The sequence below is a fragment of the Triticum aestivum genome, chromosome 7A, assembly GCF_018294505.1.
Source record: "Triticum aestivum cultivar Chinese Spring chromosome 7A, IWGSC CS RefSeq v2.1, whole genome shotgun sequence".
Lineage (NCBI taxonomy): Eukaryota > Viridiplantae > Streptophyta > Magnoliopsida > Poales > Poaceae > Triticum > Triticum aestivum.
Genome location: NC_057812.1, coordinates 491,926,710 through 491,944,664, shown reverse-complemented (window position 1 = coordinate 491,944,664; position 17,955 = coordinate 491,926,710). Strand labels below are relative to the sequence as shown.

General features: G+C 46.5%; 1 protein-coding gene and 1 pseudogene across 1 annotated transcript; one reads left to right on the top strand and one right to left on the bottom strand.

Annotated features, from left to right (window-relative positions):
* Positions 1-202: 202 nt before the first annotated feature.
* Positions 203-2,425, top strand: LOC123147745 (anthocyanidin 5,3-O-glucosyltransferase). Its single transcript, XM_044567053.1, has 2 exons — positions 203-1,780; positions 2,077-2,425. Exon 1 carries the CDS (start codon positions 352-354, stop codon positions 1,756-1,758), a length of 1,407 nt encoding a protein of 468 aa, XP_044422988.1. The 5' UTR covers positions 203-351; the 3' UTR covers positions 1,759-1,780; positions 2,077-2,425.
* A 643-nt stretch (positions 2,426-3,068) lies between these two features.
* LOC123147744 (probable gamma-aminobutyrate transaminase 3, mitochondrial) lies at positions 3,069-10,450 on the bottom strand (annotated as a pseudogene).
* Positions 10,451-17,955: the final 7,505 nt, after the last annotated feature.

Genomic DNA, 17,955 nt, shown 5'->3' with positions numbered 1-17,955 from the left:
CTTGTGAGGTTGGCAAGTAAACTTGGTAACCAACCAAGCACTAGCCAATATTTGGCATTTATCAAATGTTGGCATGCCAATTTTTAGCATCAAACCAATCATGCTTAAAAACTGCGCGGCGAGCGCGCGTTTACCTCTAGTCGAAAAGAACTGCACCTATCTCCTGATAAGACAGCAACCTAGAAGCTACACAAGGTTTCGCACTTTCGGCTGGTCGGTCCATCTCCTGATAAGACAGCAACCTAGAAGCTACACAAGGTTTCGCACTTTCGGCTGGTCGGTCCACTGTCCAAACCCGAAATCCACAGGCCACAAACCAAAGCAAAACAAAACCAGAAGAAGAACCCTCCAATGGCGACGGCGAGGAGGGTGGTCCTCATCCCCGGCCAGAGCATAAGCCACCTCACGCCCATGATGGAGTTCGCTGCGGTCTGCCTCCGTCGTGGCCTCGCCGTCACCGTCGCCGTCCCGGACCCAACCCTCACCTCCCCGGTTTTCCGCTCCACCATCGGCCGGTACGCCTCCCGGCTCCCCTCCCTCTCCGTCCACTCCCTCCCTCCCCCTCCTGCCGATGACCACTCCGTTGGCGCCGTGCACCCGTTCATCCGCATGCAGGCTGTCTTCCGCTCCCAGGCACCCGGCCTGCGAGACTTCCTCCGCAGCCTCCCCGCAGTCCACGCGCTCGTGGCCGACATGTTCGCCGCTTACCTCCTCGACGTCGCCGCGGAGGTGGGCGTCCCGGGGCACCTCTTCTACTGCACAGGCGCCGCCAACCTTACCGTCTTCCTCGAGCTGCCTTCATTTTGCTCCGGGAGCGGCGCAGACTTGAAAGATCTCGGCGACGCGCCCGTGTCGTTCCCCGGCGTGCCCACGATGCCGGCGTCTCACTTGGTCGACGGGGTGCTCGACAGCGGGACGGACCTGTACGCGGCTGTGCTGGACGTATTCGGCCGGATGGCGACAGCGCGCGGCATTCTGGTGAACACCTTCGAGGCGCTGGAGGGCTCGGCGGTGGCGGCGATTAGAGACGGGCGCTGCCTCCGCGGCCGCGCCGCCCCGCGGGTCTACTGCGTAGGCCCGTTGATCGCGGAAGGCGGCGAGGAGGAGGAGAGGCACCCATGCCTCCCGTGGCTGGACGCGCAGCCCGAGGGCAGCGTCGTGTACATCTGCTTCGGCAGCCGCTGCACGGCCTCGCTGGAGCAGATCAGGGAGATGGCCAAGGGGCTCGAGATGTCCGGGTACAGGTTCCTGTGGGTGCTGCGCGCGCCTCCTGCCTTCGCCGCAGTCGCCGGCGAGCCGGACGCGACGCTGTCTCTCCTCCCCGAGGGGTTCTTGGCCCGGACGGCCGGCAGGGGCCTCGTGGTGACCGCGTCCTGGGTGCCACAGATGGACGTGCTGCGTCACGCGTCCACTGGTGCCTTCATGACGCACTGCGGATGGAACTCGACGCTGGAGGCGGCGGCCACCGGCGTGCCGATGGTGTGCTGGCCGCTGGAAGCCGAGCAGTGGATGAACAAGGTGTACATTGTCGAGGAGATGAAGGTTGGCGTGGCGGTGAGAGGGTATAACAAACCCGGGGTGCTTGTCTCGGCCGATAATGTGGATGCCACGGTTAGGCAGATCATGGACATGGAGTCGGAAGGTCGGCGAGCGGTCGTCGAACGGGCCATGGCCGTAAAGGAGAGCGCCGCCGCGGCGTGGAAGGAAGGTGGCTCGTCTTGTGCCGCGTTCGCCGAGTTCGTGAAGCAGATGGAGTAAGAGAAGGTCAGAGGCACACCGGGTAAGGATCTGTCGTTGCAGTGGTGCGCACCATTTATGAACTAACATGAATAGAGAGTGTGATGTCCGTATTGAATCTGTAACAATAACATGTTGAATTGGTTGGCACTTGGCATGCCGTAGAATCATCTTATTGTCTTGGAGATGAGCACACTCTGTTTTCCTACCATCCTTTTGTTGCCAAGAATGGGTTTTGGCGTTGTGTGGTGCAAATGATGACAGCAAACGTTTGTTTTTGTGAGGTCATAATTCGACCCCTCTTTTTTGCCTGACTATTTCCTTGTCTTTAATATACAGATAGGAACACAAACTAAAATTATTGTGGTGCAAGCGACGTGTGGTACCTCCAAGGCCATCTGACTGGACGAGACTTGCCTGCTCCCCCGTCGTGTGCCCATCCATGCTTCCGTCTACGTGGCTTATCCATGCTTCCGTCTATGTGGCTTGATTTGATTGGAACAAAATAAGGCCTGGCTCCACCCTCTTAAAATCAGGGGAGAGATGATTAGATTAGAAAGAAAAAAGGAAAAAAGACAGCCGTAGGATGAAGTGGGAGCACAGATGGAAGCACAGGGAGGGAGCAGGCAAGCCCGGATCCTATCTGACTAGTACATACATATAAAAGTCTTATGATTAGAAATAAAAAGAGATGTCTTGAATCTCGATGCGTTGATAAAAAGTGAAGATATTTAAGCAGACATTTCGGCACCTGGGTGAACAGTAAATTTTAAAAAAATACAGAATAAATTCAGAAAATATGAAATTTTTACACAGAAAATGAGGGACGATGCTTCGGTACCTTAAAGCACCTACCTTTGTGTCTATGACATGTGGACCCAACAGATAGCTAGCTCACATGTCAGTGACCCAAAGGCATGTGCCTTTAAGGCACCGAAGCTGTGTCCGAAAATGAGACTCTTCTAGGTGATAGTAATTTTTCACGCTGAAATGGCATCGGAGGAGCTCAGTAAAAAAAACAGAGCTAATTTTTTCTCCAAAAGTTACAACAAAATCCGAGCTCCGATTCTTTTTGTAGCGAGCTCCTCGGATGTCATCTCAGTCCGCAAATTTGCAAGCACCTAGAAGAGTCTTTTATATTGATGTGTATTCAGATTTTTTGAATTTGTTTAGTGTTTTATTCTTTTTGTTAACAATATTATATTTTTGCAGGAAGTTGACTATATTTAGTTTAGCAGGCTAATTAAATTCAGGCAGTGCAACACTACAAGTTTTTTTTTATCAAATTGCACACCACCAAATTAGTCATTTAAATCAAGAAGCCGGAAAAAGACACCAAAGGTTCCCATAATAGTTGGAAAAACACTGCGGCCCTTCCCTCTGGTCACAAACATGGCTATTCTGTGACTGGAGATGCTAAATAAGAACTGAAATTTCCACATCAAGATCAATTTTCAGGCTCACGGTGTTATTATTGGTATTTATTTGTTCAAGTCACTCTGTACATTGTCGTCACCATCATCACTAGAGGCTTTCAGCAAATTGGCATTGCTCACTTCTTGGCTGATTTGAGCTCCTCAATTCTTTCCTCAGTATCTTTAGGGCCCCGCCATATTTGCTCACAATCTAAAGCAAGAGCCATGGTTTGAACAATTTTCAGTCAGTTTGTGTTTGATACCAAAGAGAAAGATTGGATATTGCAAAGAGTATGATCTTACTTCTTCAACTTCATCAGGAGTCATTATTAGTGGAGGTGACAGCATGATGTTATCCCCAGCGACCCTGATAAGCATACCACGCTTCTCACACTCGGCACCAAATATTGAACCAACCCCTGAAATCAAACCATAAGAAACTCAGTTGTCCATGCCATTTTTAAGGCTTCTTTTACTCTTGAGATGGTTTATTTTTGTGCAAGTTACTCTCAACTGATTGGTACCCCCTCTTTTTTGTGTTGGCTGCTGATAAGTACTCTTACTAGTTCATCTAAAAAAAGTACTATTACTAGTTTAGAGATGTACCATGGATGGTTAATTCATTTAATTTTCTAACTCGCCTAAAAACTCAACAGTTATAGTTTAAATTTAGAGATGCCCCATGGATGGTTAATTCATTTAATTTCCTAACTGGCCTAAAAACTCAACAGTTACATTACACCGGTGGTAAATAACCAAATTTCCCTAGCATGGATTGCAGAGGAAAAATCGCTAGTGCCTAGGAATTTCCATGCTAGTAAAGCCTGCTAAAAAAATAAAGAATAAAAGGTATAAAGTACAAACCCCATTCTGCAGGGAATGGATCATTTGGCGACTTGTTGTCGACGAATTCAGTTCCAAGTATCAATCCCAGGCCACGTATCTGCATATAGGAGTGCAGAAATTATGTTTTTAAACAACAAAGGAAGAATTAAGTAGTCATAAAAGAAAGAAACCTAAACTACATAATAACTACTTCTCCGACGATCGGACTGCCTGAGAAGGCCTTGATTCCTTCTTGAAACCTTGGGGCAATTTTGTTGACATGTTCGGTAATATTCCTTTCCCTAATACCAATTATTAAAACGATTCATCAGACACATGTATCAACATAAATGGATTGTTGAGTATTGTTATGGGAAGAGTGGTCTACTTATAGATCTTCAGAGCTTCTATGGCAACAGCACAGGCAACTGGATGCCCGGAGTATGTAAAGCCGTGAGCAAAAGAGCCTGTAACAAACAACAGAAGTGCTTGTGAATACAATAGCAAGAGAAAAAGAAGAGTCCCTGCAATATAATTAGCTTTACCAAGTTTACTGCTCTGCGAATGAACTACATCTGCTATTTCTGGGCTAACAAGAATAGCTGCAATTGGCATGTAGGCAGAAGAAAGAGCCTGACAGATGAAAAAACAAGAATAGTACAAAAGAAAATATTTATCAGTCCCTTTGAAGAAAGGAAGTTACCATCCAACAATTAGGTATTTTACTGGCACTGACTGGACTCAGCAACTCACCTTTGCTACGGAGACGAGATCTGGTTGAATGTTATACATATCACATCCAAACATGGTTCCCAATCTCCCAAATGCAGTAATGACCTGAAGGGCTAATTACATAAATTTTCCACCGAGAAATTATTTTACTCTCTTTTTACCTCATAAACTTAAGTTACCTCATCTGCTATTAACAAGACGTCGTACTTCTTGAGGACTGCTTGAATCTGATGGAGGAGGGAAAATAGCACATGGTTAACATTACATGGAGCAAGAGCAACTAACTTTTTGATGTGGAACTACCTAAATTATACAAATAGGGTAAGCGCAGTTAGCTGCACTCAGCAACACATTTTTTTGGAAGAAATACTATGGGAGCTTGAAAATTCAAAAGGAGCAACAGCACACTGCCGCGTATGTAAAGCAATTGGAACTAGCTTTTCAAAATTGGTACCAAATAGAGGAAATTTTGGAGAGATATAACATCTTATTAATAGCAAAGGTGTGCATTTAGATGCACCGCCTAGGACACCATTGTGAGGAGGAGCGAAGAAAAACAGAGAATGCTTCAAGTTATCCTTACAGTTTTCTTTTTCCTAAATGTTAAAACTGCCGTTAGATTTTCAAGAATTCCGAGCGAATGCTCTCGTGCACGTCAGATCCCACGCACGAATCCTAAAGCGTTTGCTCCAACGCACCCTCTGAGCGAACTACGAGATGATGGCACACCTTCTCACGCCTGCCCTTGCCCATTGCCTAGCTTTCGATTTGATAGAAGGAGGCCAACTAAACTGAGCCGAGCATTGTCGAAGATGATTGCCTAAGGCTAGTGGCTGCCCTACCGAGGCCCGGTATACCCAAGCCTCCTAAGGCGCTAGGCAGCGGAGCAACCCAAGCTCCCTAGACTTGTCCAACAACCTGTTGAGGGTGTCTATCACCAGCACAAACCACCGAACTGGAAACGCCGCCAACTGTCCAATAGAAGGGGGCATGTTATCTCTAATTTACAGGAGTGCCATATTAATTTACAATCTTTATTTAAAAGCTAGAATTAAGTACTTCAGAGTTATATGTAATTTAAGGTCACCTTCTCAAAATAAGTCTTTGGAGGAAGGATGACACCACCGGCACCCATCACAGGTTCAGCAATGAAAGCAGCAATCTGGAAAGAGACAAGGGGGAGGGGGGAGGGGGGTGGATACTTCAGGAACCTTTGACCAACATATAGCGTAGGATCCATTATGACAAGAAAATAAAAACATAAACTTTACTGTTTCTGGTCCTTCTTTTAGGATAAGATTCTCCAAGTTGTTTGCAAGTCTAGTAGAAAATTCTTCTTCTGTTTCATCTATATCGCAACAAATTCAATTCATTAAACGTAATATCCTGAGGTGACTGTACAAAAAAAACTGAATTATTGGTACCAGGAAGATGGAAGCGCCAGTAGTGTGGGCAGTCTGTGTGCAGAACAAAAGGTGCCGGTAGATCAAACTTTTGATGAAGAGCAGGAAGACTACGGATAAAGAAGAAATTAGCAAGTGATCACAAATATACCAGAAACATAAGGAGCGCGCCAACTGAGGAAAATAGAACATCCTCCTAAATTATTTTGCACAAACTGAAGGATTAAAAAAAGAAATATTATTTATTATGCAAGATCCTTTGCTCACCCGGATAAACTAGCTGATATTAATGTTGAACCATGATATCTGTAAGAACAGAGAGTCACTATCTTGTTAAAATCATATTATAAAATTAGAATAAATACCATAACGGTAATGCATGTGTCCTGGTGAAGACTCGTTACAATGCAATTATTGGACTATTCAATTTGTTATTAGTTGTGATGCAAAATTGTTACAAAACAAATTTCATGTCATGATTGCAAAACACTTGGCCTGCAATTCAATATGATGTTGCTATGCCGCTGAACGAATAATATGCAAGTCAAACTGGATTCGGAGTGCTAGGTAAAGATTTGTGAATAAATGAAGCAACAAGATATGTACTGGTATTAGGTAGAATAGAGTAGTAAAGAAACTGAAAAGGAACTTTACGATTTTGAGCGTGCAATAAATTTCTTCTTCTTTGGTCTCCCCAGTGCATTGTTATAATACCACACTAGTTTCACCTGTAAAAAACCAGCATTATCAGGAGTGGAGGAATGGATCTAAATAGCGATCTGGAAAGGCATCAACGGGGACAGAGCAAGATTCAGCAATAACAGGTCATGTCGCAGTGAAGTACTCTGTCCGATCCAAAATAAGTGTCGCAGTTTTGAACTGGGGTTAGTTCAAAACTGTGACACTTGGATCGGAGGTAGTACTAAACTAGTTTATGAGTACTCCATACGCTACTCAGGCAGGTGGACTAACTGTAGGAACACAATATAAAATTCACAACCATGATAGTGTTAATATTCCTGTGCATAGAAGATCAAAAGCATAGTCGTTTCTTCAGTGGCAAAATGTATATTTTCGACAGGAGGTGACACTGTGTATTGTTTTGACTATTCATGATTGAGCACAGTGGGCAGATAAGAAAAAGAGGTGCTTAAGATATGACCATCATAAACTCGAAATGACAGTTTGTTTAACCCGTACCTGGGAGTCATTTGCTTCTGAACCACTATTTGCGAAGAATACCTTTCCCATTTCCCTTGCAGTAAACATGTTGAGGACGTCATTTGCAAGATCCTGAATTAGCAACACAGCATTCATGATGAACTTCATTCAAACGGTCTTTTCATAAACATTCTTTACTTTCTAGTGGAAGAAGGTGAAGAAAGAAATGGACAGGATGTTCTCAACAACAGAAAATGTATATCATAGTAATTGTCTTAAGGAGGACACTGAGAGATCAAAGTATGTACCAATGATGGTTTGGTAGTACGGTTCCAGAAGGAATGATAGAAGGGTAATTTGTTTAATTGCTCTGTTGCAGCTTTGACTAGTCGAGGTTCACTGCCACCTGAAAATAATGCGAACAGCTAAGAGAAAATTATCTAAAAACAATCTGCAAAATGTAGCAGCTGGAAAAATAATATGTTAACCACAGTGGCTATGAGCTGTAACTGTAATACACCGAAATATATGTTATACTTCCTCTGTTCCTAATTATAAGTCGTTGGGAACAGAGTGAGTATGATAACTCTTAAGAAACCCTCTTGTAGGTGGGTTGCTAAATTAAAGAACCCTTCATTTCCAATTGATGCAAAATGAACTACCTCCTCGCTGATGGATGTGTGCATCAATCGATGCGAAGGCCGGGGGTATACCCTTCCTTTCCAGAAAAAAAAACTTGCTGTGAACAATTTTAATATATTTTCTAGGAAAGGGTGCTCAACCAACAAGAGCTGTTTATGGTATTTTAATGTGTTTTCTTTTTCTTCCAAGCATATTAAAAAGTGGGAAAAGAGTGCAGTGATAGCATCTAGATATAAAATCAATGCTAACGAGTGATTGATAGAAAACTACCACTTTAGGGATTTGCGTCCCATTGAACTACCACTTTAAAAGAAGTGACCGAAAACTACCAAAATTTTGTAATTTCGTGACTAAAAACTACCACTTTCAGATAATATCCAGTTTAAACGTGTTTATGACAGGCAGGGCCCATCTGTTAGCGCTGACGTGGCGTCAAAATCAACTTCACAGGGCGTCCGGCAGGGGCGGCTGCGTCGGCCTTGCCAGAACTGGGTGGCTGTTACGCGCGACGGGGCGCTGGAGGCCCGGGGCGACGGCGGCGAGCGCCGGCGTCGGGCGGCGGCTAGCAGCAGCAGCCCGGAGCGGCAGCAGCAGGCATCGCGGGCGGAGCGGCGCGGGACGGCTGTGGCGCAGGCGGGCGGCGGTGGCGCGGCTCGGCAAGTCGCCGGCGGGGCACGCGCGGGTGGCGCGGCGGCGGGCTGCGATGCAGCAGCAGCAGCACGCATCAGCAAGGAGAGCAGGGGAGCGCGGCAGCCAACGGCGGGGCGCGGGTGAGCGAGGGAGCTGCGAGAGGTTGGCGGGGCGCGCGGCGCCAGCGCAGGCGTGCAAGGCGAGCGCAGCAGCAGGCCGAGGTGGGGGCGCGACGCCGGGCCCTCCCTGCTGAGCCCGGTGGACGGCGGCGGAGGTGGCGCGCAGGTGCGCACACAAGGTGTTTGGGAAAATGCCACAGAGAGAAGGAAGAAGAAGGAGGTTGACGCTGACAGATGGGCCCTGCTTGTCATAAACACGTTTAAATTGTCTAAACTGGATACTATCTGAAAGTGGTAGTTTTTAGTTACGAAATTAGAAAATTTTGGTAGTTTTTGGTCACTTTTTTTAAAGCGGCTGTTCTGTGGGACGCAAATCCCTAAAGTGGTAGTTTTTTGTCAATCACTCAATGCTAACAGAACATGAAAGTAGAAAATTTCTTCTTCATCTTGGTACTAATTTGAAATAGGAATAGCCAGCCCTTTTATTAAGTGCAATCAGTCAATGGTAGGAGTAAGTTTTTTCCGAGCAAAAATGTAGTAAGTGATTCAGTTTTGTGCAAAACTTTGTTTACTCTTGCTAACCCAAGTGTCCAGTGCACTGCCCCTACATTATCTGGGAATTACTTAAATGCATGTAAAAGCTCTTAGAACTGAAATTATTACAAGTGAACATAAAATTTAAGTTTGACTACCCCACTAGGGCCATGGAGAAAAAAAAAAGAAGATGTGATACAACTAGCATCAACTAAATAATGCAACAATTTTCTGGTATGTAGTAAAATCTGGCTCCACGGATCGTGCGGTGCACATACCTAGAGCAGTACACCAGAGTCCTGCAAGAGCATCTATATACTTTTTCCCATTGATATCATAGACATATGCACCCTGTAATATGAGTTGCGGAGTGTAAGATAGAACTTTCAAGTTACAATCACTGCAATTTACAGACAAGTGAACATTAAAGCAATGGAAGGGCCCAGAACCTCAGATCTATCGATAACCAGGGGATGCACATCGGTGCTCTGCCATCCAGCTGTGAATGGAGCCAGCATGCCATGCCCCTTGAACCTGGAAAAATGTTGCAGCATCAGTAGAAAATATACACCGTAAATATAATCCATGTGAAGCTTGAAAGCATCCAATCGCGCAACAGAGCGTGGCACACTAACATTTCTGCTCATGGAGATTTTACTCACCCGATTTCTTCCGTCGAGTCGGCCTGAAGAGACGGCTCAGAGCTGAAACCCCTGGCTGATGCCTCTGAAAAACTATGCAGCCCATGCCAGCTTCCAGCGCTGGCTACATATTTCACTAAGCTCTCAGCCTGTGCGGTAAGAGGGAAGAAGAAAAACAAAATGAAAGATCAGACATGTTAACTTTCCCCTGTTGAATTTTTTTACACACGTCCTAGTGTAAAAGCTTGGGAACTGACGAACAGAAACAGATCCCCAGGAACTGCTCTATCGCTGTCGCTCCAGAACCGATCGAAGAAAAAGGAACATCTTGAATCGATCAAGAGAAAAGGAGCATCTTGAATCGATCGTAATCTACCGCGCCACTTATGCCTCGGACAAATAAGGAGCACCTCTCGCGTTCCTGGATGATGGGAGCAGGAGCAGGTACCTCTTTCTCCCCCACATCAACAGTCTCGATAGGCAATCGATAAGAGAATGAAAGGGAATCGCGGTCACCTTGGATCTGAGGAGGCAGCCGCGGGCAGTCATTATCTCCCCTGGTTTCCGTCCACCTTCACTCACCTGTAACCTTGGAAGGAAGCGACAAGAGGAGTGGCAAAAGGATGTCAGGGAGATAATGGAATTTATAGGCCCGGTGGAAACGGAACGGGACGGAGGGCCATCCCGTCAGACCGGTAGATGGCCGTTGGATCAAAGCCCACGCAATCGTTAGATCAGGACAGTGGCCAGCATGCACCATCAGTGGGGAGTTACCAAAACTAAAAGCAATTACTACGTGGGATTCACTGACTACCCCCTGCTTTGATTCTTCCAGATTTTTAGGGAACAAATTTCGGTTGCTATGGAGACTAGTAGACTCCCGTGCGTTGCCACGCGCATTTTCAAAAAATTTATTCGTTACATATATAAGCATAAGACATGTCAAATTTCACATGTATAGAGAAAATAGCCAGACAACAAATACTTGAAATACACTTCACTTGTAATTGATTTTGATTCTTTTTAAAATTCGACGATGTATACTATCACATTTGATGCACAAAATAAAGTGGTACAAAAACATATCACTCTGTAGTGTGTAATATGCCTTACAAATGATAGATGGCCCTTTTTTTGTGGAAAAGACTCTAGATCATATATTAAAGGACGCCGGTGGTACAAGCACTCCAAAGAAAACAGAAGTTATAACTGAGTCATTGGGGCTTCGACCCACCACAAACTTCGATGCGGGCTGAACGCGTGCCGCCGAGCCACCTCCACCGCTCCAACGTGGAGCCGGCGTGACCTTGTAGAGTGCGGATGAGTTCTTCATGGCCGAGAAGTCATCAACATCGGCCAGTAGGATCAATAGGATCAAGATGCCATCTACTACATACAAAAATACTACATAGACAGAGGTTAGCAAGGTGGTAACAATATGCCAGCAACCCTCGTGTCCACATGTTTTCAGGTCATCATAAAGTTTGGCGACCCCGAAATCTAAGATCTTAGGATTGAGATTGGCATCAAGTAACATATTGCTGGCCTTGATGTCCCTGTGCGCAACACAAATGCTAGATTCTTCATGAAGATAGGCCAGACCTCTTGCAATGCCTAAGCATATCGCAAAACGTGTCGGCCAATCTAAGCTTGACTTCCCTTTGCATGCAAATGTAGGTTTAAGTCCTTAGTTGTCTATACGAAGCCTGATTCTGCAGATCTGTAGCCGCATCAATGAAAAGAATCTGTACCAAATAGGGCAAGGTCCAGGCTCCCATTCTCCGGGTACTCATAACCAGCATCAACCATACAACTTCACAAGATTACAGTGTTGCACTCCAGATATCTATTTCCGTTGCAAATTCCATTTTTCTCTAATATGATGCTTCAGACAGCTACTTCACTGCCATGAACCTAGCTACCATCAGTTAACTTTCCCTACAAAAAGGCACCATTTTTCGACAACAGAAGTTTCAGCCACCGCACTGTCAAACATAATTTCCTCCATGTATGCTGCAATAATAGTGTTTTAAATAGCGGGCTCTACCAAATAGCGGCGGTCTTTCAAAACAGTTATAGTGGAGCGATAGCGAGCTCTAGCAGGCTAATATTAGCGGACTATTGTACATGAGTACCATTTAGCGGCACCCTGCTGAAAAGGCTATGGCGGGGCTATTTAAAACCATGAATAAATCCCCCCGCCCCCTCTTTTCTAGGAATTTAATTGCAAGTTACTTCACAAACATTTTTTTAAAAGAAAATTTAAAATTGTACGGACGGGATGAACGAACCATATACTGACCCATATCCTCCTTGACTAAGAAGATTATCAGGACTGAAATTATCAATAGTTGACCACAGTTCACGAGAACTGAGAGAATTAGGTCTTCTCACAGCATATTTGTATATCTCTGCAAGAGGTCAAAGAGACATAACAAGCTTACTTATGTAAGCACTAAGCAGTCCAGCAAATCACGGACAAAGATGGTTACCACTGGCTTACTGGAAGAGGAGATCATGTTTGCTATTTGCTAGAGTTTTACTGCAAATTAGTTCAGTATGTACGAAGCTGCTGCTAGTTAACATGATTTTGAGTTTTTTTGACATTTCCTTAAATGGTTATACGCAACTTCTGGTAACACACCACACATAGTTTTCATTCTCTACAAGAACTGGAGAAGTACAGATGCACATAACTAAAAGCTACTCCCTCCAATCCCAAAAAAGTGTCGTGGTTTTCATTCTGTACAAGAAATAGAGATGTTTGGACATCCCGCATGATGTCACGCCAATGATATGTTGGAAATATGCCCTAGAGGCAATAATAAAGTGGTTATTATTATATTTCTGTGTTCATGATAATTGTCTATTGTTCATGCTATAGTTGTATTAACCGGAAACCGTAATACATGTGTGAATACATAGATCGTAATATGTCCCTAGTAAGCCTCTAGTTGACTAGCTCCTTGATCAATAGATGGTCATGGTTTCCTGACAATGGACATTGGATGTCATTGATAACGGGATCACATCATTAGAAGAATGATGTGATGGAAAAGTCCCAATCCTAAGCATAGCACAAGATCGTGTAGTTCATCTGCTAAAACTTTTCTAATGTCAAGTATCATTTCCTTAGACCATGAGATTGTGCAACTCCCGGATACTGTAGGAATGCTTTGGGTGTACCAAACGTCACAACATAACTGGGTGGCTATAAAGGTGCACAACAGGTATCTCCGAAAGTATCTGTTGGGTTGACACGAATCGAGACTGGGATTTGTCACTCCGTATGACGGAGGGGTATCTCTGGGCCCACTCGGTAATGCATCATCATAACGAGCTCAATGTGACTAAGGAGTTAGCCACGGGATAATGCATTACAGAACGAGTAAAGAGACTTGCCCGTAACGAGATTGAACGAGGTATAGAGATACCGACGATTGAATCTCGGGCAAGTAACATACCGATGGACAAAGGGAATTGTATACGGGATTGATTGAATCCTCGACATCGTGGAACATGTGGGAGCCAACATGGATATCCAGATCCCGCTGTTGGTTATTGGCCGGAGAGATGTCTCGGTCATGTCTGCATGGTTCCCGAACCCGTAGGGTCTACACACTTAAGGTTCGGTGACGCTAGAGTTGTTATGGGAAATAGTATGTGGCTACCGAAGGTTGTTCGTAGTCTCGGATGAGATCCCGTACGTCACGAGGAGTTCCGTAATGGTCCCGAGGTGAAGATTTATATATGGGAAGTCCAGTTTCAGTCGCCGGAATGGTTTCGAGGGTTATCGGTATTGTACCGGGACCACCGGAAGGTGTCCCGGGGTCCACAGGGTGGGGCCACCTGCCACAGTGGGCCTAGTGGTCTAAACAAGGGAGGGAACAAGCCCCTGGTGGGCTGGTGCGCCCCCCAAGGGTCCCAAGGCGCCTAGGGTTGGAAACCCTAGGGGTGGGGGCGCCTCCCACATGCTTGGGGGGCAAGTTACCCTCCCTTGGCCGTCGCCCCTGCCGGTGTCAAAACCGGCGGATCTCGGGTAGGGGGTCCCGAACTATGCGTCTGAGGTTGATGGTACCAGGAGATAGGGGACACGATGTTTACCTAGGTTCAGGCCCTCTTGATGGAGGTAAAACCCTACGTCCTACTTGATTAATATCGATGAGTATAGGGGTTACAAGAGTTGATCTACCATGAGATCGTAATGGTAAAACCCTAGAAGTCTAGCCTATGTGTTTATGATCGTTTCTACAGACTAAAACCCTCCGGTTTATATAGACACTAGAGGAGACTAGGGTTATACAAAGTCAGTTACAGAGAAAGGAATCTTCATATCTGAACACCAAGCTTGCCATCCACGCTAAGGAGAGTCCCATCCGGACACGGGTGAAAGTCTTCTGACTTGCATCTTCATAGCCCATCAGTCGGGCCCATGTCCAAGAGGCGGGACGCCCGAGGACCCCTTAGTCCAGGACTCCCTCAGTAGCCCCCGAACCAGTCTTCCAATGATGATGTGTCCGGCGCGCAGGTTGTCTTCGGCATTGCAAGGCGGGTTCCTCCTCTGATTACTTCAAAGTCCCTGACTTAAAGAGCAATATTTGGCTTTCCATTTAATGTCGCACCCATCGGCTTTCACGCCTTCCTGACTCCAGCCTCCACGTGTCGAGCGAATACGAGAGGTCGGGGTATTTTTGCACATATCACCCTGACCATACAAGAAAGGCGTCTATTTAAAAAGATCAGATCTCAGATCCATTCCACACCTTGCAAAAAAAAATCCTCAGAGCTTTCTAGGAGAAACCACTCCAACATGGCTAGCGCTCCCGGCTCTTCCTCTCGCCCCCACGGCTCCGAAAAAGGTGATTGGGAGGAATGTTCCATATCTCACGGTTAGCTGATGAAGCTGCAAAAGCAGGGCTTTCTTCCCCCCGCGGATCTAGTCCCCGTCCGAGCAGGATCGACGTCCTTCAACGGCGGGGTTCAGGCGGAGAATGTCCCCAATCCATCCAGGGGGAACGAGTGTGCTTCGTTCCCTACTTGCTAAGAGGCGTCGGATTTCCAATCCACCCATTCCTCCGATGACTTCTGGAGTATTATGGCCTCCAACTGCACAATTTTACTCCTGCCTCCATCCTGCACATTGCGGGTTACGTTGCTCTTTGCGAGCTATTCTTGGGCTGTGAGGCCCATTTTGAATTATGGAGGATACTGTTCTGCCTCGTCCCCCGTAACCAAGGGGGATCAATATTCAAAGTGGGAGGAGCCAAGGTATGGCGCATCGCCGGGACCGGATACCTGTCTGGCACGCCGAAGAAGGCATCCGAAGATTGGCCTTCTGAATGGTTCTATATTGACGACGTCGCTCTTCCTGACCCAGTCCGAATGGGTCTCCCCGAATTTTCAAGTGCTCCATTGAAGAAACGCCACAGTTGGCGCCCTCGGAACCTCGAGGAGGAGGATAGCATAGAAGTCGGTCAGTTGATGGGCAAGATTAAGATGCTCGCCCAGTCCGGATTATCAATAATTGAGGTAATGGCGATTTCTATAGTGCGGGGGGTCCAACCACTCCAATACAGAGGGCTTCCCATGTGGCACTATAATGGGAAATATGACGCCTCACGCTGCAGTTGGAAGGATCCGAAAACCCCCGCCGCTTTGGCCAAAATATTGGTCGAACTGTACAAAGGGGAGAAGGAGGAGTTCACTCGTCTCCAATGTCGAGATGGATTTTCCATGTATAATCCTCCTAGCTAGGTAAGTTCCACTCCCACCATTTTACTCAATCCTCTCCTTGAATCATTTTTAATGGATAGTAACCTATCCACTCGCAACAGGAATGGTGGAAGGCTACCGAGGGGATCCATAGCCCCGCCCCCAGCCGGAGGGTCACAATCGTGACCTTGACCTCGGATTTGAAGAAGATCCGGACATATTTGTGGAGCTCGAGAATGGAGTATTCTACCAGACGAGCTATGATGGTACGGAAGTGCCCATCATTGCCGATTATCCTGGCCTCCTTCCTGCTTTGCATGTAAGTAATTTTAAATGACACCTTCTTCGAAAGAGCTTCCTTATTATGCCTCACCCACCGCACTATTTCATGCTCCAAAGGGGAGGCGCTCGACGCTGCAATGCGCACCAGAAGCATCTCCGAGGAGAGCGGTGCCCACGCCGAGCACATCTTCGAAGAGAAAGGCAAATGACAATACGGAAGGACCTTCATCAAACAGGTAAGGCTTTTCTTTTTTTTAAACACGCCTCCCGATCGTCATATCAAATCGTGATGCCATCCGCCGCATTCTATCAGGAAAAGTGTCCGTCGGACTATGCCCGGGGATCATGCCGGTCGTGCCTCCAGTAGTCGGGTTCCAGACCCTGCCCTAAGGACGGGGGCTGACACGGGAGTCGCACCGGACTGTCCTTCCACAGAGGATTCAGACGATATGTCTGTCATGAACTCTGAAGTTGAGAGCGCCATGAATCATCATCTTCGGAGGGCCGCTCTCCGTGACCCCGACTTTTCAAAGGAGGCATTCGATGCCTTTAGCTCGGCCGATGCGTACATCCGAGCTGCTTAGGATGGACTTGCTAGAGCCACGGACCAGCATCTAAAAGATATGCGGGTAAGTGTAGATTTAGTAATCATATACCAGTAGCCCCGAGACTTAAAGCAGTTGATACAACTGATTTAAGGATCATCGTATAATCTGGCACTTATGGAGAAGAATAGCCTGTTGTCTCAAGAGCTGGCAAGGTGTCGGACTCAGCTAACTGCGGCTACCGCCGAATTGGAAAAGTCCAAGGAGGCACCTCCTGGTAATGCTTCTCCCCGTGAGAAAAAGTATAATCGTATACCAGCTGCATTAATACTGTTGTGTTTCTGTTGACAGAATTAGTAGAGCAACTGAGAGGGAAACTGAAGGAAGCCCAGGCTGGTGAACAAGAGGCCAAAAGGCAATATGCGGCAGGCGAACGCGTGCTGACGCGGGCCAGGGATGAAAAGAACAAGTTGCAGGATTCCCATACCCAACTGGGCGAAGAACTGAAAGATGTTCGAGCCCAGCTAGCTGAAGCCGTTAAGGAGAATAGGAGGCTACAAGGCGGCATATTCAGTATGCTTTTCAAACTTGCCTCCCTATAGTTCGGTGAGGGCCGGAGCTGACAGATTTATGTCTGCAGGTATGCTGACTGGCCGCCCCGAAGAGGAAATGTCCGGATCTCAAGGCGACCTGCTACAAGAGCTGTCCCAGATGCATGAGCGAGTTCGGCAAGCAATGCGGAGTGTTGCCAAGGCTTTATGGCCATCCGCCACTCCTCCAGGAGGTATGGCGGAGCTCGTGGAGCTGTTCAAAGGGGCACGGCGGTGTATTCGATTATGCAAGATATTAGCCTACCGGGAAGGTGCGCGAGAGGCCTAGGCCATGGTAAAAACATGGTATACCAAGCTTGATCCAAATCATATGGCCCGGGTCGGACCTCTAGGGTCAGATGGGAAAGAAATTCCCGTTAATTTGGTATATGACCAAGTATAAGTAGCCGCCAAATATTTCCAGCAGGATTGTAAGCTAGACAGCCTGTTGACGGTATAGAGGAGGAAATTTTTGAGTCCAAGTGACTATGTACTTTCCTTGACATATTCGTCCCTAGCCGCGAATTGTAAAACGATTGTCATGGCCGACCTTTTCGCTTCGACCTATGGACCCGAAGGTCCGGAGTGTTTCCAAATACCTGAGCGGCAAAATAGACCAGGGTATGCATTGAAACCAGGCATAGGGGTCATAGTTGCTTGAATAGACAAGTTGTATCCAGCTAGCTATGTTATATTACATTGTGATTGTAAGAAACATCTTCTAGAGAGAATAGTTCCATTAAGGGTTCCTTTCCCTGGGTGTACATGCGTTGATGTGCATGTCCAAACTGTGATTGAAAAGATCGCAGTATACGTAACATCTGGGGGTTCATAGTGGGAGAAATATAAAAACATCTTTAGTCCGCCGACGAAATATTCCCTTAAGAACGCTAGCTTTCGGCTTCACCCAGTCTGAGGTACACATCCGGATGACCCGACAGTAGCAATTGCAGAGGTGATCCCTTTATGCCCTAGCCGAACTAACGG